Source organism: Ovis aries, chromosome 7, assembly GCF_016772045.2.
Source record: "Ovis aries strain OAR_USU_Benz2616 breed Rambouillet chromosome 7, ARS-UI_Ramb_v3.0, whole genome shotgun sequence".
NCBI classification, from domain to species: domain Eukaryota; kingdom Metazoa; phylum Chordata; class Mammalia; order Artiodactyla; family Bovidae; genus Ovis; species Ovis aries.
The window spans coordinates 73746978-73770199 of record NC_056060.1 but is presented as its reverse complement, the minus strand read 5'-3'; the positions used below and the strand labels follow the sequence as shown (position 1 = coordinate 73770199).

General features: G+C 38.8%; 2 protein-coding genes across 3 annotated transcripts in view; one reads left to right on the top strand and one right to left on the bottom strand.

Annotated features, from left to right (window-relative positions):
* Window positions 1–23222, top strand: part of PPP2R5E (protein phosphatase 2 regulatory subunit B'epsilon) — a 158533-nt gene that overhangs the window by 110204 nt on the left and 25107 nt on the right. For both annotated transcript variants that reach the window (XM_004010710.5, XM_012181791.4), the window contains exons 4-5: window positions 3870–3971; window positions 11375–11467. In XM_004010710.5, coding sequence (XP_004010759.1) covers window positions 3870–3971; window positions 11375–11467 — 195 coding nt within the window. The remainder of the gene's footprint in view (window positions 1–3869; window positions 3972–11374; window positions 11468–23222) is intronic.
* LOC105615745 (small ribosomal subunit protein uS8-like) lies at window positions 10178–10637 on the bottom strand. The gene has a single exon (XM_042252591.2). The coding sequence runs from the start codon at window positions 10607–10609 to the stop codon at window positions 10217–10219; it is 393 nt and encodes a 130-aa protein (XP_042108525.1). The 5' UTR covers window positions 10610–10637; the 3' UTR covers window positions 10178–10216.

Below are 23222 nucleotides of genomic sequence, written 5' to 3'. Positions count from 1 at the left end.
TTTCACTTTCATTATGGTCACATCATCTTTCCCCCTAAGTCTGTATTTCTGACTTCTCTTTGTGCTTCAATATAGTGATTATCTTTAATCTTGTGCAGTGTTCTACTGAATTGACGTGCTTCGCTAACGTTGGACTTAAAGGTTATTTCCAGTTTTACACTTTTTGGAGAATGTTGCAAATGACTACTTTAAATAGTTTTTTCAGTCTTGTCTTAGATTAGTTTCTTAGGATAGATTCTCAAGGATGGGGACAATGGTTCATTCAGTCATGACATTTTTATTAAGCCACTATGATGTGCCAGGCAGAGTGAAAGGCTGACTTGATTTGCTTTGACATTCTTTCTATTTGTTCTAGACAGCTACTTAATTAGTTGAGTTGGCTATTAATTGTCCAGCCCAATAGATCCTTGCTTCCTCATTACTCATGGTGAATGTTTAGGAGTACTAAGTAAAGCATTGTAAGGAAGGCAGATCCAAAGAAGTGGCATTGTGTGGCTAAGTGACATGTACATGCCTTTAGAACTCTTTGCTGGTTGGATTGCTTACACAATTCAGCATTGTTTTGATGTGACAATAATTGAGAGATGAAGCTTTGACCAAAAGAGAGGCTTAGAACACTGTGCAAAGCTAAACATCTTAGGTTAAATAGCCTAGGCTTATTTAAATCACTCAAAAATTTAAATTGAAATTTGGCTAAAGCAAAAACATACAGTTGTATTATATATCCAAAACTTTATTTTGTGAACATTTATTGGAAGACTCATATGTGCCAAGAAAACAAATGTGAATATGACATTGCATATTCCTAATTAGTGGGAAGAGACAAATATGTAAACAAATATTTGCTGCAGCCCGATATTTCCTCACCGTGAAAGAGTTTGAATGTCAAAGAATACAGAGGAACAGAAGTTTCTGTGTCTTTTTACCCAGGGTTGTTGTTTTTTTTTTTTTTTTTTTTTACTACAGAAAGTGTGTTTCTTTTCTCTCTCTTTTCTCTTTCTTTTTACAAATTAATTATTATTGGAATATAGTTGTCCTTCCTTCTGTGTTTTACTTTTGCATCTTGTGGGAAGGAAAATAAAACTTGTTACAGAGTACAATAAATATGAATGACGTAGCTGAGAGGAAACTCAGCTTCTGCAATAAACGCGTAGTTGAATGAAGATTCGAAAGCAAGTAAATAAAGGTTTTTGCTCTTTTGATTACATAGTATGACTGGCTGGTTGAAGAGAAATCATTGATTGCTGATTATCTGAAAAGTCACTGGTTTCTTTGTAAACATAATTTCTAATAATCATTAGAAGGGACGAAAGTAAAGTAACTGTGTGTGCTATACATGCTGTAGTTAGTCACTGCAAAATTATTCTAGAATGATAATTTTATTTTTCAGTCATTTAAGCTAAAGAAGAGCAAAAGAATTGGTCTACCCACTTTTTTAGAACACTGGGGTGGAGCCTGACAGCTTGGGTTCAGTCATAACTGCTGGTTACTAACGATAACCTCAGCTTTCAACACCTGTGCTTCTATTTCCTCAATGGCAAATTGAGGGTAATGATATTACGCACTTTATAGGGCTTCTGAATCCAGTAGATTCTGCTCTAGAGGAGGATCTTGGTCCTCCTTAAGCAGCATTTGCTGTTTGGTCATCTTGTTTTCCTTAAGACACTCTTTTCTCCTAGCTCTTAAGATCCTCAAACTCAAATCTTTTTTTTCTCCTACTTCCCACTCCTTTCCATTTGTCTTGCTTGTCTCCCTCACACCCATGTCTGGCTTCTAAATGTTGGATATCTGAGGGTCCTTTCCCTTCTTTCTATTTATTCCTTTCAAGAAGATCCCTTAATCCCATGGTTTCAAATATCTTTACTTGCTGATGAGTCTGTATAGATCTCCAGTCCTGACCTGTCTGCCTCTGAGGTTACAGGTTCATGTGTCTGGTTGGCTCCTGGATATTGCTCTTTTAACATATTTCTAACTGGATCTCTGGATGTCCCCACTAAAGCCAGCAAACAAAGGAAACATTTCCCTTTCCCAGTCGTTTTCATCTTGGATAAATGACCTTACATCTATGACTCATTCTCTAGTCTTCCCTTTCGTTTACCCCATACTTCCAAGCCAGCAGCAAATACTACCTCCAGAATATATTTGAATCAGTCTATTTCTGTCTTCTCTGCTAGCCATCGTCATGTCTTGCCTCTTTCATAGGCTTCTAACTTGCCCCCTTCCTGTCTGTTCTATACGTAGCTGCCAGAGGGATTGTTTTAAAAGTGAAAATTGAACTGTATCCTTTTTCTGTTTAAGATCCACTAATGGCTTCCCATCGCACTTAGAGTAAAATCAAGTCTTTCTATAGCTTACACATCTGAGTTCAGGAAAAATATCTAGAAGAAAGAAGAAAGAAAGTCGTTCAGTCATGTCCGACTCTTTGTGACCCCATGGACTGTAGCCTACCAGGCTCTTCCGTCCATGGGATTCTCCAGGCAAGAATACTGGAGTGGGTTGCCATTTCCTTCTCCAGGGGATCTTCCAGACCCAGGGATGGAACTCAGGTCTCCCACATTGTAGGCAGACGCTTTACCATCTGAGCCACCAGGGAAGTCCAACCATATCTAGAAAATAGGGATAATTGTAACTTGAAACTAGAGTATAAACTCCTGAGGGCACAGATTTTTATCTACTTCATTCACTTCTATTGTCCCAGTGCCCAGAACAGTGTGTGTTCGTAATGAGCACTTAACAGTTATTTGTTGAATGAGTAAACACATTCAGATTATGTGAGCCTTTCTTTTTCCCTCTTTCGGAACAACATATTAGAGTCTAGTATTTTCTATATTATATAGAAAGTTCAGCAAAGGCTTCTGGTACAATATCTACCCATCCCTGCTTTGTTTCTTTTGTGTTTGTTTGTTTGTTGGCCCTAAGGCTCCAAGATCTTAGTTGCCCAAACAACTATTGTACCGTTATGCTCTGTAGTGAAAGCTCAGAGTCCAAACAGTTGGCCCACCAGTGAATTCCCTCCCCACCCCTGTTTTATTTTTTAAATCTGAGGGTGCATTTGAGTCATTAGGAGAGGATAGATAAGTAATAAAACAAGAAATAGAAATTGGAAGGAACCCTGGGAAGGTCACTGCAAAATAGTAGCAGCAGCATTTAAAAAAAATAAACATTTTACCATAGAAATCTTGGATTATGTGCAGAAATAGTAGAATAGTATAATGAATTCCTATCTCTTCATGGCCCACTTTCAACAGTTGTCAACTCATGGCCGTTCTCTGAGCCTCCAGGATTTAATTTGGAAATTTCCTATGGTAAAGGAGTACCTGGTTTATAGAAGTTTGTATCACAGATACCTTACCCTGGTCATTGTTACTATTTTACAAACCAGCTGAGAGCAGATTAGATATGATTGTAAGGACTCTAGGTTCTGAAACATTTTTTCCGATTTGCTTTCTGTAAATGCCTGAAATTTACCATCAGTGTGACTGTAAACCCACAAATTGTGAATAAGCCTGAGAAGGGAAATACGTGAAGCCCATTAGCAGTTATTTGTATTTTAGTGTAAATTGATTAATGAGAAGCTTGCTTGACTGGAAAGTAAATGAAGCACAAGCTTTGATGGAAGGCATAAAATCACAGGGGCCTGGGGTAGAGATGGCATTGTAAGCACTAGGAATACTGTTCAAGAGGGTGGAAGGTACTGCTCTATTTCCCAGCTTTTCTTGGAGCTGGTCCTGGCCTCAAAGCTGGGTCTCCTTCCAGTTTGGTGGTGTTCTTGTCATCTGGGTTCCTTTTGGCTGGCCGCAAAGACCTTGTGTAAGGCTGCCAAGGAGGTGATTCCATTCCAGCTAACTCTGCTACTTGTTTATTTTTAGGTATCTTGCAATATATTCAGAACTCTTCCTCCTAGTGACAGCAATGAATTTGATCCAGAAGAAGATGAACCTACCCTTGAGGCATCGTGGCCACACTTACAGGTACTTTGAGCTAACATTTGTTCTAAAAGAAAGATCCATTAATCCATGAGCTCATTAGCATGGGAATTCCTTGACAGCCTTTATTCACCAAGAAATCAGATTAAGAGTACATTACTGGAAAGCTGGAGAATGCTTTTTATGTTTCTTACTCTTGATAATTGGATGCCAAAAGAATAAAATAATAAGTATTATAATGCTTTAGGGTGGCCCCTCCTGGGTTGTACACTCAGCCAGCAGTTTTTATTAGTGTTTGTGATCTTCCCGCTGGAGCCTCAAACAAGAACAGAACTATTTCACGTTAATATTAGTTAGATGTGATTAGGTCACAGAGTACATACCTCATTTTCAGCAGTTAGGTACCCTGGGGACTTTGAATGCCTGTCTTCATGATAACCACGAATGCGTTTCTTTAGCCTGGAAGGACAAAAACAAATTGCATTAGCTGTTTCACGGTGTCGTAAGGAGGAGCAATAGCTGAGAAAAAGCTTGTGTGAAGGCCAATTTTGCTCTGTTGCACTGAGAAGGCCATGTTTTCCAGTTGCCCTCATGTGCCAGGACAGATGAGGACCATCCCTGCATCTTCTTTCCCAGCATTAAGCCCATTTATACTGTGTTGAGTTATCCACACCAGCCCTTCACCATCCTCCTTCCCTGGCTGCCTTCTTTCAAGACCAGACTTTCTCAAATGAATAAAATGAGGAAATGTGAGTACAGTGAACCTTAAGGCCAGTTTTTCCATTCAGTTAGGTTGTTCTCCAAGGTTGGGTAACAGCTAGTAAGGAGGGAGGGAATGATGGAGAAGAAATATGACCTTGTACATTTTAACCCGAGGCAGAAGCCACTGTGTCTTTGTAGCAGTGTGCTTATGGTTACTGGTTGACTTTCTGAAGGGCAGGAAACTGTAGCAGGGAGAGAAGGCCTAGAGATATTCTAAGGGTTTATTTTTTATCCCTGCTTCAGAATTTTTGACATGCATTTGCAGCTTTCCCTGTCCTGCTTTGGCAGCTCAAGGTTGCTGCAGATATATATGTAATGCTCTTTCGCCTAGTTATATGGAGAGCTTTCAGGGCTGTGTTTTCTCAGCTCTCACCTAGGCATGTCATATATATATATTCCTGCTATGATTGCCAAGTGGAGTAAATTAGTTAAGACCCTATAGTTGATTTAATCATCTTAGATGCTTGATTTTTTTGTTTTTTCTTAAGGTACCAGACATACTTTCTGCAGTCTAAGAAATTTGGGAGACTATTTGTGCTTTTTGTGGTGGATCCCAGATTGTGACCCCCCCAAAAAAAGCAATAACTCTTTTGAATGGATGAGTGTTTTGTCATGTCTTATTCTTCATGCTTGGCATTAGGTCACAGAGGTGCAATATCGTCTGGAAGAAATTTAAAAAACAAATTAAACAAAAAGAGATAATTTTCTCAGAAAAGTCCCTCATCGTGTAGTAGAAAAGACAAGGAGGGAAATGCCTTCAGAGCTTCAACTTTTGTCTAGTCTACATTCTGCAGAAGAGACAGTAGACCATTTTTACCATTTGCAAGAGCTTTTGAATACTCTAAATTATGATAGCCATAGATATAAATTTCCCCTAAAGTATGATAAAGTTTAACTCAGTATTTCAGTTAATCCTTCCTAAGCTTAATGACTCTATAAAACGTGGGACTAAATCAATTTCTAAAGCTATTAAGCTGAATTCCACCACCACAAATGTCAAGCTTACACTGTGTCATTAGTACAGCAGCATTAACCATTAGTTCATCGGAAACTCTTAAAACCAAAGCAACAGTGAAGACTGATGCTGAAATCTGTGTCCTTGGAGAGCTAAAGTAGCAAACTGTGTTCCAGAACAGTCTGGTTTCATCTCTGTTGACACGTGTTTCAGCCTGTAGTCCTCTCAGCCCTTCTTTAGCTCAGGGGGAAACATGACTTAGACTGGATCAGGTTCCCCGAAGGCTCAGTCATAAAGAATCTGCCTGCTAATGCTGGAGACTTGGGTTCAATCCCTGGATTAGGAAGATCCCCTGGAGAAGGAAATGGCAGCCCACTCCAGTATTCTTGCCTGGGAAATCCCAGGGACAGAGGAACCTGATGGGCTATAATCCAAAGGACCGTAGAGAGTCAGACACAACTGAGCACACACAAACACACAAACTTACATGAGAAAAGATTCTAAAAAAGAGTGAATGTATGTATATGTATATCTGTATATGTAACATATATATGTTATATATGTAACATCTGTATCATCTTGCTATACACCTCAAACTAACACAACATGGTAAATAAATTATACCCCAATAAAATTTAAAAAAGAAAAAGAAACCTCTTAAAATTCACAAAGCAACCTTCATTCATAGCAAAGGTCAAGTCAGTAGGCACTCTTGCCTTCACTCTCTTTGGCTTTCTGGATGCCTTTGTACTGGTTCCTGACTTGTCTCATGAATTCTGTTTTCTTTGTGCATTCTGACTCCATGAATCAGTCACACTGAAAGACCCTAGATGGATGTTTCAGAAATCTCCCTTTCTGTCCATAATGGGTCTCTCTGGTTGCAGTGATCCATCATTGCTATTCAACATCTTATTTTATGATTGATCAGACAACTGATTTTTCCTAACCCAAACTGCATGTTCTTCAACCTTTTCACTTTTTCGGAACTCCAGCATTTGCAGTGTGCTGCTGCTTCTGGACCACATTTTACAAGGAAACACAGTGAAGTTGCTCAGTTGTGTCCAACTCTTTGCAATCCCTTGGACTGTAGCCTACCAGGCACCTCCTTCCATGGAATTTTCCAGGCAAGAGTACTGGAGTGGGTTCCCATTTTCTTCTCCAGAGGATCTTCCTGACCCAGGGATCGAACCCAGGTCTCACACATTGCAGGCAGACGCTTTACCGTCTGAGCCACCAGGGAAGCAAAACACAGGAAGTTTAGTTCAGTTCAGTTCAGTCGCTCAGTCGTGTCCGACTCTTTGCGACCCCATGAATTGCAGCACGCCAGGCCTCCCTGTCCATCACCAACTCTTGGAGTTCACTCAGAACAGTGTTTATTACCAAATCTCTGACAATAGTAGAAAGTGAAAGTGAAGTCACTCAGTCATGTCCGACTCTTTGCGACACGTGGACTGTAGCCCACCAAGCTCCTCCATCCATGGGATTCTCCAGGCAAGAATACTGGAGTGGGTTGCCATTTCCTTCTCCAAGGGATCTTCCCAACCCAGGGATCGAACCCAAGTCTCCCACATTGCAGGCAGATGCTTTAACCTCTGCACCACCAGTAAAATCACACTGTGGTTGCTGGGTGGTTGGCTATGTTCATTGCTTTCACTAATTGTCTGCTCCAGCACACTTGGATTTTAATTTTGGCTTATACAGTATTACTCATAACAAATTATGAATCTTTGAGGATATTTAAAAATAAGAAAAAATGTTAAATCTACCCTATATGTTTTGTTTGATGTTTTCAACAGTATCTTTTAAAAGATACCAATAACAATTGGTATCTGGCATCCCATGGTTACCATGGTTATTCTTTGCATATTTTTTGAAATTTGGTCTATATTTCTAGTAGAATATGATTTTGTAGGACTTCCATTTACAATTAAGGGGTTATTTGTAATGTTTTACACTTGAGACTGAAAATCTGGAATACTTAAGGGTAAAGCATCTGCCTGTAATGCAGGAGACCTGGGTTTGATCCCTGGGTCTGGAAGATCCCCTGGAGAAGGAAATGGCAACCCACTCCAGTACTCTTGCCTGGAAAATCCCATGGAGAGAGAAGCCTGGTAGACTACAGTCCATGGAATCGCAAAGAATCGGGCACGACTGAACGACTTCACTTTCTACGTTCCTTGGAGAATTCACTTACGTGACCTTGAAAAGTAATTTATTCTCCCCAGTCCCTAGTCTTTTCCTTTAGAAACTCAAGGAAGATTTTTGATTCTGAGGTAAAATTGGTAAAAAAAAGAGCATTTATGCTTATTAATAAATGTGTCTGAAGTATTTCTGCCAAACTTTTTTAAACCATAGCTGCTTTCAGGAAGGGAGAGGACACTTTGCCAATCCCACCAGAAAGCCCTGCCAGCCCACAAGTCAGGCCTGGAAGATGGAAATCTCTCCATTCTGTGGGAGTCAAAAGAGAGATGAAACCCTCTTTCATGAGTTATTTGAATAATGCCGATGTAAAACTATAGGTAAAACTATAAGTTGAAAGATTAGTATATTGAAGAAAAGAACAGTTCTTCCAGGGCATGTTTGAACTTGGGCATTAGTATGACTAGAAGTACGACTTGGCAGTGTTCAGATCACAGGGAGGAAGTTTTTCTGAATCTAGACTTTCAGAGAACAAAACAGAATTTAATAGAAAATTAAAATGCTAATGTACATGTAAAATGTAAAGTGCTGATGTAAGTATTACGTTAGAGTCTAAAGTCACAAGATCCCTATGTGACACATTTAGTTTAGTGGTATCTGCAGACCATTAGGGGGATCCTTGAGATAAGATTTTCAGTGGCCTGCAAAGTCAAAATTAGTTTTATAATAATACTGCTTTATTCTCTCTTTTTACTGTGTTGGCATTTGCCCTAATATTTGTAAAAGCGATGGTGGTTTCCTTACTAGCACAAATCAAATGTCAAACTGACTTAGTAGTTGCCTTCTCTACTGCCATGCACTTAGAATTTTAAAAAATCCAATTTCAATTAAGAATGTCCTTGAAGAGCAGCAAAAATTATCAATTTTATTAAATCTGGACCTTTGAGTACACATTAAAAATAACATTCTTCATGGTGAAATGGAAAGTATGCATAAAGCCTGCTGAATCAAGCATTTGTGTGATTGTCTGAGCTGCAAGTTAAAGTAACTATTCATAAAGTATCATTTTTACCTGAAAGAATACTTGACAAACTGTGGTTGTTCCGACTTGGGTATTTAGTAAATGTTTTCTGTGAAACAAACAAAGAAAACAATTGTTTTCCCACTGGTAAAATTAGAGCATTCAAGCAAAATTTAGAATTAGAATTTTGGAAAGCTTGTGTCTGTCCTTTGGAAAATTTGTATCTGTCCTTTGTTTGTCACCTTGAGCTTTATAGCTCCCCAAAGCTTAAAGACTTAAAAAAAAATTGAAGATATTAAGGAATGTTAATTCCTTGGAGATATTAATGGAGATATTAAGGACTTTTATTGATACTGTGTAATAAAATGTGTCAACATTTGCAGTAGCTCAGTGAACTAATGTTTTCCAGTTGACCAATGAATGATGTTAAGTAACCATGCATGGGTAAATATTATCCAAAGTGCAAGATAGATGATTGGAATTTAGTGTAACAGTGTGAAAAATTCGTTGATATGGTTTCAGATTCTTAAATGCCGCTTTAAGAAATGACTGTCATTCTGGTATAGTATCAAAGAGTATCCACAATTATGTAAAACAAAAAACTGAAAGTACTCTCTTTTTCACAGCAGTAGGTTTGTGTATAGCTCGATTTTCTTGATATACTTTAACCAAAGCAACATATTCTAACAGCTTGAAGATAGAGGCAGATAAGAATCTGTCTTCTAATATATCATTAAAGAGATTTATAAAAACAAAAAACAATATTCCTTTTCATAGTAACTTTTTTGAAAAGTAAAGTTTTTACAGAAATATATTAGTTATGTTAACATGTGATGTGTTTTATTCTGAATAATAAATATATTAAAATATAAATTTATAATTATAATACATTTATAAAATAAAAAGATTAAAATTTCTGTGTTTATTTCTACTTCTATCTCATGTAAACAAAAGCGTTTTAGAGTCTTCAGTCATTTTTCATTATAAAAGGGTGAGACTAAAAAGTTTGAGAATCCTGTTTTAAGCAGTAATGACAGTAGTAGTATGTGTTAGCCACTGTGCAGGGGCTTTATGTATATATTATCACATTTAATCTTAAGGATTATCATTTGCATTGTGCAGTTGAAACAACAGACTAGGGTTACACAGTAAGGAGTAGAGCTAGGTTTTCAACCCAGTATCTGTCTCTTGAAAGTTCTGGTTTTAACATACTGTGGTATATGTGCTACACCAGGATTTAATGTATACTTTAACATAGGTTTATTTTGTAAAGCGTGTGAACAGTGATCCCACACTGTTTATCGGAAGTTATTTGAGGTTGACTCTGTGGATGAGAATATTCTTAACTCTTTGTGAATGAGAATATTCTTCTTTTTTTTCCTCTGAGGCATTTTATTTGCATGTATTACATCCCTAGAAAAAGAATCCAAGGATTTTCCCTCCTGTATGTTTTCGTCTTGCTTCTTCATGGTCCACGATGCCAGCTGAGGTTGTCAGTACAATGAAACCAAACTGACGGGATGCGGGCAGGTTATTCTGCCATTTTTCTAGATCTTTGAGTTGTACATCAAATCTGGGGCTGATCACTCCACACTTATTTAGCCTGCCTGTGAGGTTCACAACAATTTTCCCAGCCCTGTGATCATCAATGATTTCAAATTCGCCAATGTAACCATGCTTCATCATCACTGTTAGAAACCTGACGATGACTTTGGGGCACGGCCTAATAAGGACCTGGCGTTTGCCTCTCTTCTCGGCATTATTGATACTCTTGAGAGCATCAGCCAGGACATTCATGCGCACCATTATGGCGGCACGGAAAGATGGCGGAAAGCGAGAATATTCTTAACTCTTTGCAGATGAGAACATCCTGACACGCTCTTATATATTGTTGTTGCTAGAGGAGCTTAAATTTCCATAAACTTTCTGAAAAGAAATTGGTCATGAAATATTTTCTCATGAAATAATTTAACAAGTGCACACTGATATGTGTTATATAAGGTACATTATGGTGTAATTTAATAGAGTAGTAATTTAAGAACTATTTACATGTTTAAGCAGAGGGTATTGGTTAAAGTAATTATGAATAATGGAATTATTTATTATAAATTATCTATAGCGGACTATGTTTCTGGCTACTAAGAATGGTGGCGTAGATATTGTTGGCACACACTGACCACAGTATATTGTTTAAATGGTAAAAATAGTTTGAAAACTATATTTTATATACGTGTGTATACATACATACATATATTTATAGTACATTGATATGTTATAGAGCTATAAGGAAATCGGTAGTTTTATACATTAAAATGTTAACAGTGGTTAACTCTAAATGATGAGATTTGGGGGGGGTTTATTTGCTTTCTTAGGCTGTGTTTCAGATTATAAATTTAAAAAGCTAAAAATCATAACAGCAACTGTGAGCTGCAAGAAAGGCTAGCACTGCTAGTTGATTGATATTAAAACACACTAAACCCCTGTCAGTTTTAGTATTAGAGCTTTTTATGGTTTTTAATACTGTTCTCAGTGAATTATGGTCTGAAATTAACAATAATCCATTTCTTGCAGCTTGTATATGAGTTTTTCATACGGTTTTTGGAAAGCCAAGAATTCCAACCCAGCATTGCCAAAAAATACATAGATCAGAAATTTGTATTACAGGTAAGTATATTCTTGTCATTGTATGTATTTGTTTTTCAGTTGATAACACTTTATCTCATTTGCTGTAGATGTTTGTTAAAAAATCTTACGGTGACAGTTATATCAACCCATAAACAAATATATATATACATAAATTTATTATTGCCCATTAAAAGTAACAGGTACCTCTTTAATTTATTGTACTGGAAATTACATTTTAAACAATAAGAAATGCTAATGCCTAAATCCCTGCAATTTTCTTTCTTAAAATGTAATTATAAAGGAATTTCACTTATATAACTCTAGTTTGTGACTCTTTATATAATTTGAAAACTTCTATTTGCATAAGGATTTTAAACTATTTCATGCATCTGTTAAAACTGAGTAGGCATGGTCTAGAGCATAAGTAAGCTTTAATAAGTAATCAAAGTCAGGGTACTAGTAAGCTTTCATAGCTAGGAAGTAGTACAGGTTAACACTTAAGATTCCCTTGAAGAGATTAACTGTCACCTATCTGTTTGGAACTTCCTACATATTTTTCTTGAATGTCATTTTACATTTTATAATTATGGATCATATCTGTTTACTCCAGACCTGAAGTATGTTCATGGTGCTCTTGTTGACAGTCATCTGTAAAAATGGATACTTGAGCCAACTGGTGTATGGATTATTGTAGCTTGCTTCTCTCTAAGTGATTAATGAGATACCTTATGTAGAAAAAAATAAGTATCTCGTAATGAGTCAATATTGGAGAAAGCAATGGCAACCCACTCCAGTACTCTTGCCTGGAAAATCCCATGGGCGGAGGAGCCTGGTAGGCTACAGTCTATGAGGTCAAGAAGAGTCGGACATGACTGAGTGACTTCACTTTCACTTTTCACTTTCCTGCATTGGAGAAGGAAATGGCAACCCACTCCAGTGTTCTTGCCTGGAGAATCCCAGGGACAGGGAGCCTGGTGGGCTGCTGTCTGTGGGGTCGCACAGAGTTGGACATGACTGAAGCGACTTAGCAGCGGCAGCAGCAGCAGCAGCAGTGAGTCAATATGCAGAACTTCAAATATAAAACATTCCTTTGGCAGGAAATTGATCTTCTGTGTCTTACTGGATAAAGGTTGATGACTCAAGTAATGACCTCATTCCCCTTTCTTAAATTAACACCTTTAGAATTCTGGACATATGAGGCTGAGCAGTTTTGGAAAAGTGAGATTTGATATTTGTTGTTCAGTCGTGTCCAACTCTCTCACCCCATGGACTCCAGCATGCCAGGCTTCCCTCTCCTTCACCATCTCCCAGAGCCCGCTCAATCTCATGTCCATTAAGTTGGTGATGCCGTCCAACCATTTTGTCCTCTGTTGCCCCCTTCTCCTCCTGCCTTCAGTCTTTCCCAGCATTTGATATTTAGAGAGGTAGATAACTAAGTAGATTGATGGTTCACTGGGCAATAGGTAGATTGGTCCAGGTCCTTATCCCAAAGAGGTAAAATGCATTTCAGGCAGAACAAAAAACAAAACGTAACAGATCTGTGTTTGTATTGGAAAGTCCTTGCATTTCTACAGCACTGTATAGTTGTCAGAGCACCTTTATATGCATTATTTAATTTGATATATATAATAATCTAAAGCAGATATGGCTACGTTTTATGCCCATTTTGTAGATAAATAAATCTGAGGTCTAAAAAAGGCAACCAGATTTCCCACACATATGTTCTATTCAGGTTTCTGTCTCTTACACCATGATGCCTCCCTGTGAGTCCCTTCACTATAACTTGGAATGACTTCAAGGCACGAGTAGCCCCCATCTCTCAACACTGACGAAATGACAAGGTTCTCTTATATTTATGGTGAATTAAAGTGCCCAAGAGGATCAGATAATTATTCAGCAGTAGACACTGTGTTTAGTTGACATGGAAACAGTAAATCCTGCAATCTTACTATGAAAGTCAGTGCTTTACTTACATGGAAAACACGCAGGGCCCAGTCAGTGTGCTCTCCGTGGTCGATGATACTGATGATAATAAAGCTCCTAAAATTAAAACATCAGAAAAACCCAGACTTGGAAGGGACATTTTGGTTTGTCTCTTCTAGTTCTTTATCCATTGAATCAGTTTCCTTTGAGACCCTGATGAGGGGTAACCTCTGCCTGCTCTTTTTCAGTGAGGAAGGGCCACATACTTAGGCAGGTTCTTCCCTTTTTGTTAGAAAGTTGTTTTTTATGTTGAATCTCCCTATACCTCATATGCCTTTGGCCTTATTTTAGAGTCCCTTAGTGTATCACTAGCCCAGGCATAACCTTTGAGGTCCTAGAACACAGCTTTTGTATTTACCCCTCACCACTTTTTCTCTAAAGCAGCAATTACAACTCAGATGCTTGTAGGCTTCAGACAATAGGAGGCAGACCAGCTGTTACTGAAGGGAGCTTTGACTGTACCTCTTTCATCAGTTCTTGCTAAATAATGTTTTTTTCCAAGAGAAATTGTTTTCTCCCCAATTTGTTTTTTTGGTGAAATTTTCTGATAGCTTTAAAATCCTATTCAGAGTGAATTAAAGCCATCTGCCTCGTGGATCTAGCCTTCCAGCTGTCAGTGTGCGTTCTCTGCTCTAGACTGAGTCCTTAGTATCTGGCTCATTTGTTAGTTTTTGAAGTCTTCGACATGTGTCCATTTGTCTTTAAGGATGACATCTATATCTGAACACAGAGCTCTGAGCTCGGTCAGTCCAATGGAACTTAGAGTCGGGGTCTGCATTCCTTGTCTGGATGCTAGGGTTCTTAAAGGAGTCCTCTCATTAGCTCTTCTTGCTGTTCTATGACACTGTTAATTTAGGTTGATAAGCTTATGGTCTTAACTGACTTTTTTTTTTTTTAACTTTTTTTATATTGGGATATAGCCAGTTAACAACATTGTGATAGTTCAGGTGGACAGTGAAGGGACTCAGTCATACATATACATGTATCCATTCTCCCCAAACTCCCCTCCCATCCAGGCAGCCACATACCATTGAGCAGAGAGTTCCATGTGTTATACAGTAGGTCCTTGTTGGTTATCCATTTTAAATATAGCAGTGTCCAAACTCCTTAACTATCCCTTTTCCCTGTCATTCTCCCTGCCGCCCCCACCACAGCCATAATTGACTGACTTCCAATTTAGTTTCATGCATTTTGTCATAAGCCCATTTTCATTTTCCCTGGTTCTTGTTTGTTTTGCAGTTAGCTTTTCTATCTTGATATAGGATCTGACATATATTCCTAGGGAATATCTTACCTCCCCAGCCTTCTGAAGTCTTTCTGGGTCTTGATTCTGTCATCAACCGTTTTCACTCTGCCTTCCATCTGTATCACATTTGTGACTTTCTAAATATGCTAGCTATTGGCTTCATTAAAGCCACTGATTAAAATTGTTAAACTAGGCAGGATGGAGGATAGAAGCCTGTGGCGTGCCTTTAGCAACTTCCCTTTATTTTAGCACAGATTCATTAATCAGCAGTCTTTGAATTCCATCCTTGAGCCAGTTAGAAATCGACAGTAGAATTTCCTCCTCCTCTGATTCCAAATTTTTGTTTATAAAGAGAGCCAGAGAGAGATTTCATCCGATGCAATGGTAAAAGCCAGGACTTCATGTTTACAGGATTCCCCTCCTCTGTGGGCCTTGGAACTTTATCATAAAAAGGAAAGCTGGAATTCTCCGGCGGTCCAGTGTTTGGGACTCCTGAGCTCTCATTGCTGAGGGCCCGGGTTTGATCCCTGATCAAACGTCACCACTGAGTGGTATTTGAATGTAGTCATGTGACTCAAACCATTGCATCATGTTAGAGAAGAGCTGTCGTTCTGTCAGCTTCCATCTTCCATATTACCCTGTTCATTCATGTTGGTAACCTGTACAATTGGCCTCCCGTTGCTTTTCCTTCCCTAAGTTTGCCCAGCACCTTCTCGGAGAAGGGACTCAACCGTCTACCTGCTTCTGACATTCCTTCCTTGGACCTTTGGCCCCAACCTGGGACCTTCTGGCAATGGTGAGCCTTTTGGAGTTTGAGACATTCTTGCTGAGATTCTGTCCTGTTATCCCCTGTCCCACCCTCCTTCCCTCTTCCTCTGACCACCAAGCCTTAACCGTTCTTGAACTGGCAGGTCCTTTGTACGTCTGTGCTCTGTTGTCAGCTTATTCATTTTGCACACCCTTGCTTTTCTCTACCCCACGGACTTGCATGGTGCAGCCTGGTTCTAGTGTGTTTCTCTTGTGACATGGGAATTTTTTCCCTTTTGCAAATCAGAATGACACTTACCTTATTCCTTTTCTTTGAGCAGATATCTGATTCTCTGTGAATTCTCATAGATCTCAGAGAGTTTTGGTGATCTTAATGCAGAACTTTTTTATTCAGTTAAACATAATTTATTCTAGTTACAAGATTTATACTTTTGGTAGTAGCTAGCTAGATTCTTTACAGTCTGATTCCTCCATCCCCTAAAGCAAAATAAGAATTGGGCTATTTTAGCATGATGTAATGGAAAGAAAGCTAGAAAGCTCTGGATTTGAACCCTGACTCTCCTGTGTATCTACTTATATTTTAGGAGCTGAGAATATGACTTTGGCATAAGAAGAAACTGTGTTCAAACCCTGGCTTTTCTGCCTACTTGCAATGTAACTTTCAGCAAGTTAATATACTTGCTACCAAGCATGGATTTCCTCATTCATGACATAGGGATAATGGAATAAGTGAGATACTGTTCGGTAAAATAGAATATACCCCAAATTGACAGCTGTTAGATTTTCTTAATTGTATTGGCACTACAGATACGAACACAGGCTCCTTACCTTCAGTCTTAAATAGGTACTGAAAACTTGGGCAGATTATTGACTGTTCTGAGCCTGCGTTTTCTTCAGTAAAGTGACAATAACAGTCGTCTGTCTTATAGCAAGTTAAAACAAAGTAGTAGGCTGCTATGATGCTAAAATAATGTGACTTACATAAATGTCTGCTAGTATCATATAGGAGGCCTAATATTTGCTCATTAAGTATGAATTCTTCTTTTCACATCCTCATTATATTACCTGTTCACATTGGCAGAATATTTTATTTTTCTTGATTCTAATATTAGTTTTATAGTTTCCACCTTTTGAAATAATTTAAAAACTTATGAGAAACTTATAATAAAAATTTACAAAGAAGCCTTGTATAAATGCAGAAATGTAACATTCCAAGGTGGGAAGGCTTGCCATCAAAAAAATGTCCATAGAATCTACAGATTAGTCTGCACATTTAGTGCACTTCTAATTAAAATTTCAGTGTGTGTGTGTGTACACACACACTTCAGTAGTGTCTGATTCTGTGTGACCCTATGGACTGTAGCCTACCAGGCTTGTCTGTCCATGGGATTCTCCAGGCAAGAATACTGCAGTGGGTTACCATGCCGTCCTCCAAGGGATCTTCCCAACCCAGAGTTCAAACCCACATCTCTTATGCATTCTACATTGGTAGGTGGGTTCTTTACCACTAGCACCACCTGGGAAGCCCCAAATTTCAGTAGTTTCTTTACTTGAAAATTTCAGAGTTCATGAAATAAAACACTTTTGAAAAAGGAAATTAATGATACTTTATTAGACATTAAAAATACTATGCTACTGCTACTGCTAACTCGCTTCAGTCGTGTCCAACTCTGTGCGACCCCATAGATGACAGCCCACCAGGCTCCGCCGTCCCTGGAATTCTCCAGGCAAGAACACTGGAGTGGGTTGCCATTTCCTACTCCAATGCAGGAAAGTGAAAAGTGAAAGTGAAGTCGCTCAGTCGTGTCTGACTTTTCGTGACCCCATAGACTGTAGCCTACCAGGCTTTTCCATCCATAGGATTTTCCAGGCAAGAGTACTGGAGTGGGATGCCATCACCTTCTCCGAAAACATACTATAAAGGTATATTAATTATAAAAGTATGGTATGGGTACAGGAGACTAGAATATAATAGAGATTTGGGTAGAAAAGACTTTTTCTTGTTAGGGCTTCGCTGGTGGCGCAGATGGTAAAGAATCCACCTGCAATGTGGGAGACTTGGGTTCGATCCCTGAGTTGGGAAGATCCCCTGTATGCCGTAAAACTCATAAAAATGCACAAATGAATAGATAGGTACCTGCTACTGCTAAGTTGCTTCAGTTGTGTCCGACTCTGAGCAACCCCATAGATGGCAGCCCACCAGGCTCCTCTGTCCCTGGGATTCTCCAGGCAAGAATGCTGGAGTGGGCTGCCATTTCCTTCTCCAATGCATGAAAGTGAAAAGTGAAAGGGAAGTTGCTCAGTCATGTCCGACTCTTTGCGACCCCATGGACTGCAGCCTGCCAGGCTCCTCCATCCATGGGATTTTCCAGGCGAGAGTACTGGAGTGGGGTGCCATGAAGAGGAGATCTGATGGTATTCTCTTGATGCAGATTGTGACTGAGCAGTTCCATGAGAAATAGATATGTACACAAAGGAAAATATACAGGGATAGTGAATGCATCACTGTTAATGATTATTAGAAAATTGGAAACAGTTTTAAAGTTCCTCAGTAGGGGGTCAGTTGAATAAACTGTGGACATTCATTTAACAAAATATAGATCACTGAGTAAAAAGAATGAGATAGAGTTACACAGGATCTGGTTTTAAGTGGAATATGCACAGTGTGGAACAGTAAAATATTGTGAACCTGAGTCTGTTATTTTAGAGAAAAGATGATTTGTCTATGCAATAAAAAGTGTGAAAGGAGAGACAGTACATTTTTGTTAATTATCTCTTAGGGTGTCAGATTATGTATGATGATGTTTAGTTTTTAATTTTGGTATTTCTCTATTTTTTCATTTTTAAGTATGAACATGTATGTTGTAATTAATAAGAAGAGTCAAAATATTTCCATTGCAACTACATTCTCATTTTGTTGCCTTGCATTTTTCATAAATGTCAGCTGATTCTGTGTATTAACTTTCCTAAGGCTACTTTTATAAGACTGGGCCATTCTTTTACACTTAACATTTTTTATGTGTCCATCCTTTTATCTTCTGTGTATGTCCTTTTAAAGTCTGAATTTCAGTGGAAAGCTTCCTGTGTTTCCTCAAAAGCCTCTTTCAGTAACTCTTTTTTAATTGATAATTCCTCAGCAGGAAGCAAAATAGATTAGTGGCTAACTGTATGAAGAGGTTTGGATGCAGGCTCTGCCATTTTCTAGTGTCTGACCTTGGGCAAATTATATAACCGCTCTGTGCCTCAGTTTCCTCCCCTGGAAAGTAGATCCAAAATATCCATAAGATAGCAATTAAAAGGTTGTTGTGTAGATTTAAAAAGTATATTCATGTGTAAGTATGGGGAACAATTTCTGAGCACTGTAACTATACAGTAAACGTTACACTGCTGCTGTCACTACTGTTTTGTTAGGATCACCTCTTGTTTTGAGAAGTTTCTTTGTGATTATTTTCTAGAACAGCCTCAGTCCCCAGAGTTATATATTAGTTTGTGATGTCTTACCTAGCATGTTACCAGTTTTTTGAGATTTAACTTTCACCAATCTGAAAAATCAAAAAGCCCTCTGGACTCTACTTGTGTGATTCTTCTTTGGCTGTTGGTTTGTTTGGTTGGTTTTTTTTAAAGATGTTTAATATGGTCTCTTGTCCTTGAATTCTTATCATTTCCACTTCACCAGCTGATTTCTTCCAGTCAGTGTTAGAAGTAACTGGTGCCAGGAACGTGTACTTTTTAGTATGTGAGAACCAGGGAAAGCACATTCAAATCTTCATAGAGGCCAGACAAATGATATAGAATGTAGTAGTCTGGGTTTGACAGAGAGGAGTTGATGGAAACAGTGGTGACCCCAAGAGCTTGGACCCTGCTGCCAGTCCACTCTGGTCAACTGCTGGCTAATTGCTAAGTGGGCCAAGTATTGCTAGATTCTTTTGGTTTTTTTTTTAGGAAAACCTGGAAGTCTAGTTTTTTTATGGGCCAGTCAGAAGTATCTGTGACTTGTACCTTTGAAGGATCTGCTGTTTTTTTATTTCAGAATGGACTTGTTGTTCAGTTGCTAAGTTGTGTCCAACTCTTTGTGACCCTGTGGACTGCTGCATGCCAGGCTTTCCTTTCACTACTTCCCCGAGTTTGCTTAGACTGACGTCCATTGCATCAGTGATGCCATCCCACCGCCTCATTCTCTGTTGCCCCCTTCTCCTCATACCATCAATCTTTCCCAGCATCAAGGTCTTTTCTAATGAGTCAGCTCTTCACATCTGGTAGCCAGAGTGTTGGAGCTTCAGCTTCAGCACCAGTCCTTCCAGTGAATATTCAGGGTTGCTTTCCTTTAGGACTGACTGGTTTGATCTTCTTGCTGTTCAAGGGACTCTCAAGAGTCTTCTCCAGTACCATAACTCGAAAGCATCCATTCTTTTGGCACTCAATCTGCTTTGTGGTTCAATTCTCACACCTATAAATGGCTACTAGAAAAACCACAGCTTTGACTCTGTGCATCTTTGTCGACAAAGTGATGTTTCTGTTTTTAAATACGCTGTCAAGGCTTGTCACAGGTTTTCTTCCAAGAAGCAAGTATCTTAATTTCATGACTGCAGTGACTGTCCACAGTGATTTTGCAGTCCAAGAAAATAAAATCTGCTACTGTTTCCATTTTTTCCTCATCTGTTTGCCATAAAGTGATAGGACAGTATGCCATGATCTTAGGTTTTTTTCATGTTGTTTTAAACCAGCTTTTTCACTCTCCTCTTTCACCTTCCTTTAGAGTGGCTCTTAGTTCCTCTTTGCTTTCTGCCATTAGAATAGTATCATCTGCATATCTGAGGTTGTTGATATCTCTCCTGGCAGTCTTGAGTCCAGCTTGTGATTCATCAAGCCTTATATTTTGCATTATGTACTCTGTATAGAGGTTAAATAAACAGTGACAATATATAGCCTTGACGTACTCAGAATGACATATCAACTAGCTTAAATTTCATACTAATTTTTGTTAAATCTAGGTTTACATAACCTTTAGCATTTGTTATGTACTTAATCTAAATCTTTACATAAGGAAGCTGTCAGAGACTTCAAAGATAGTCGATTGATTACATGGTGCACTTGTTTCCAGGGTAATGTTGATTTTTGACTTAGGCAACTTTTTAAGCTATAAGTGTGTGGGCTTGCCTAGACTTATGAAACAACCTTGTCTCTTCCCAATAAAGATAAATTTTGCCTGCGTTAGTTGGGCAAATGGTTCGTTTATGACACTTCGCACCCCCAAGACCAAAAATGAATCACCAAACCTTGAATTATTTCACTGGGTGGGTTATTGTGGCAGGAATTGAGTAGTGAATTTCTAAAGACTGCTTTCAACCACTCTGCAAGTCTGAAAAGTAGTCAGTGGTTGCTAAGAGACATACTATTCAGGTATCTCCATAAACATATGTACTTTTGGAGATGGCTGGCTAATAACTTGTTCCTCACATGTGCAGTTATATTTAGCTGAAAGGTGCTGTAATTTTCATGCAAATTATGCAAATCTCCCAGCCTGTCCTTGATAGTGACCTTTTGTTATTGTGTTTTAAAAACTGAAGACAAATTGGATGCAACATAAAACCAACTTGTGAAAAAATTTTAGATTCTAACATGAAATAAAATTCACAAATCTTGAATCTCAGCCCTAATACAAAGAACTATTTTCTAAACAAGTTCCTTGAGTGTATAAAAATGTTTACATTTATCTCTCAGAGTCTTTAGCAAATAAAACTTGAGAGTTTATTTCTACCAGAAATTTTATCAGATAGCCCTTACCAATGAACAGTAAATTACCGTATCTCATCTGTCCAACCTGTAACTCAGAAACCTAAAAAAAGGGTTTTACTGTTCTGACTCCTGCATCCAAAGCCAGCTTGGTGGGGATGCAGCTCGTGCTGGGGCAGAGGGCCCTGTGCTTAGAAGGCACTTGTTCATGGTTTAATGCTTTGCTGTTCTTGTCTTGAAATTCTTAACACTTTTTGAGCAAGGAGTAAGGCATTTTCATTTTGCCCTGGGCCCACAAATTATGTAGCTAGTCCCTGCCTGTATCCCACTAAGTGCATCATTATGTGGCATAACCACTCTTTCTTGAGATGCCCACCAGATTGATTGTCTTAAAATTTTAAATCGCGGGGTTTTCTTGAGTCAGGATAAACGCTTGAGGGAGAAAGAATGGGCTTCTCTACTTTGTAGGAAAAGTGCTGAAATGAGGAAAATAAAAGCAAGTGACTCGGTGGAGTTGTTCATGTTTGTATGACTTGTATCTTTGAAATTTTTGTACTGAGTTACAAAGTTCCTGAAGTCAGAATTGCTATAAGCTTATAATGTAAGCTTATGCTCACTGTGCTTGCACACTGACTGCCCCATAGTTAGTCCACTTCATATGTTGGTCCTCTTGAGTTATGATACATGGGAGTCAGGCTGCCGCTGGCTCTTGTTTCTTGGTTCTTGGCTCTTTTCTCCAGGTGCATTTTTACTTGATCGAGGTGAAGGTATTAGGAAATAGTATTTTTTCATGTAGCAGAATTTGTTGTTCAGTCACTCAGTCATGTCGGACTCCTTGCGACCCCATGGACTGCAGCACAGCAGGCTTCCCTGTCCTTCACTATCTCCTGGAGTTTGCTCAAACTCATGTCCATTGAGTCAGTGATGCCATCCAACCATCTCATCCTCTATCTTCCCCTTCTCCTCCTGCCTTCAATCTTTCCCAGCATCAGGGTCTTTCCTAATGAATCGGCTCTTTGCATCAGGTGGCCAAAGTATTAGAGTTTCAGCTTCAACATCAGTCCTTCTAATGAATATTCAGGCTTGATTTTCTTTAGGATTGATTGGCTCGATCTCCTTGTAGTTCAAAGGACTCTCCTTGGAGTCCATCACAACAGCTCAAAAGCATCGGTTCTTCTGCATTCAGCCTTCTTTATGGTCCAACTCTCACATCTCTACATGACTACTGGAAAAACCATAGCTTTGACTATACAGACATTTGTTGGCGGAGTAATGTCTCTGCTTTTTAATATGCTGTTTAGGTTTGTCATAGCTTTTCTTCCAAATAACAACATAGCAGAATAGCTTAAGTAAAGCCTAACATGTAGAGATCTGATTTTAGTTAGGTTTGAAACATTTAGAATACTAATTTCATTGATTATACTCTTCCTTTACATGAAATAGAGCTGGGCAGTTGCTTCTTTATTGCAGAAGAGGAAAATGGCTTTTTGTTTCAAGTCTTTTTCTCACACATTTTATAAAGAAAAATAGTAACTCCTGCCTGATCCTTCCCCAACCCAAAGTCTCATTCCCTGGAAGTAACCACATTCAAGTAGCTGTTTCCTCGTATGTACCTCAGTACTTCTAAATAGCGTTCTTAATGTTGTTTCTTGATTGTTTAAAATCTGTTCCTACTATAAGCTATTACATGTCTGCCTCTATATCTCCCTCCTGTCCATCTTTCCAGTACAGTCAGAAAATTTAATTAAATCAAATTGTAGTATTTTACAGTCAAACAACAGGACTGTGTACATGTTGTTCAGAGCAGAGGCACACAGTATGCCATAATGACGTTTGTTTTCCTGTAGGGTTTTTTTAACCCCCTAGAATTAGTGATTTTTCACTTGCCTGCTTCCTTTTGTAGTGGTCACCAGTTCACCCGTCAGTTCTGTGAGAGTGTCACACAGCTCTTAATCTGGCCCACACTGGTATCTAGTCTTTTGTCTTTGTGTTTTCCTTGGAGGCCGCCTTCCCGGAGCCCAAGTCATCCTGCTCTAGGTGGCACTTTTGGCTGTGTCCACCGAG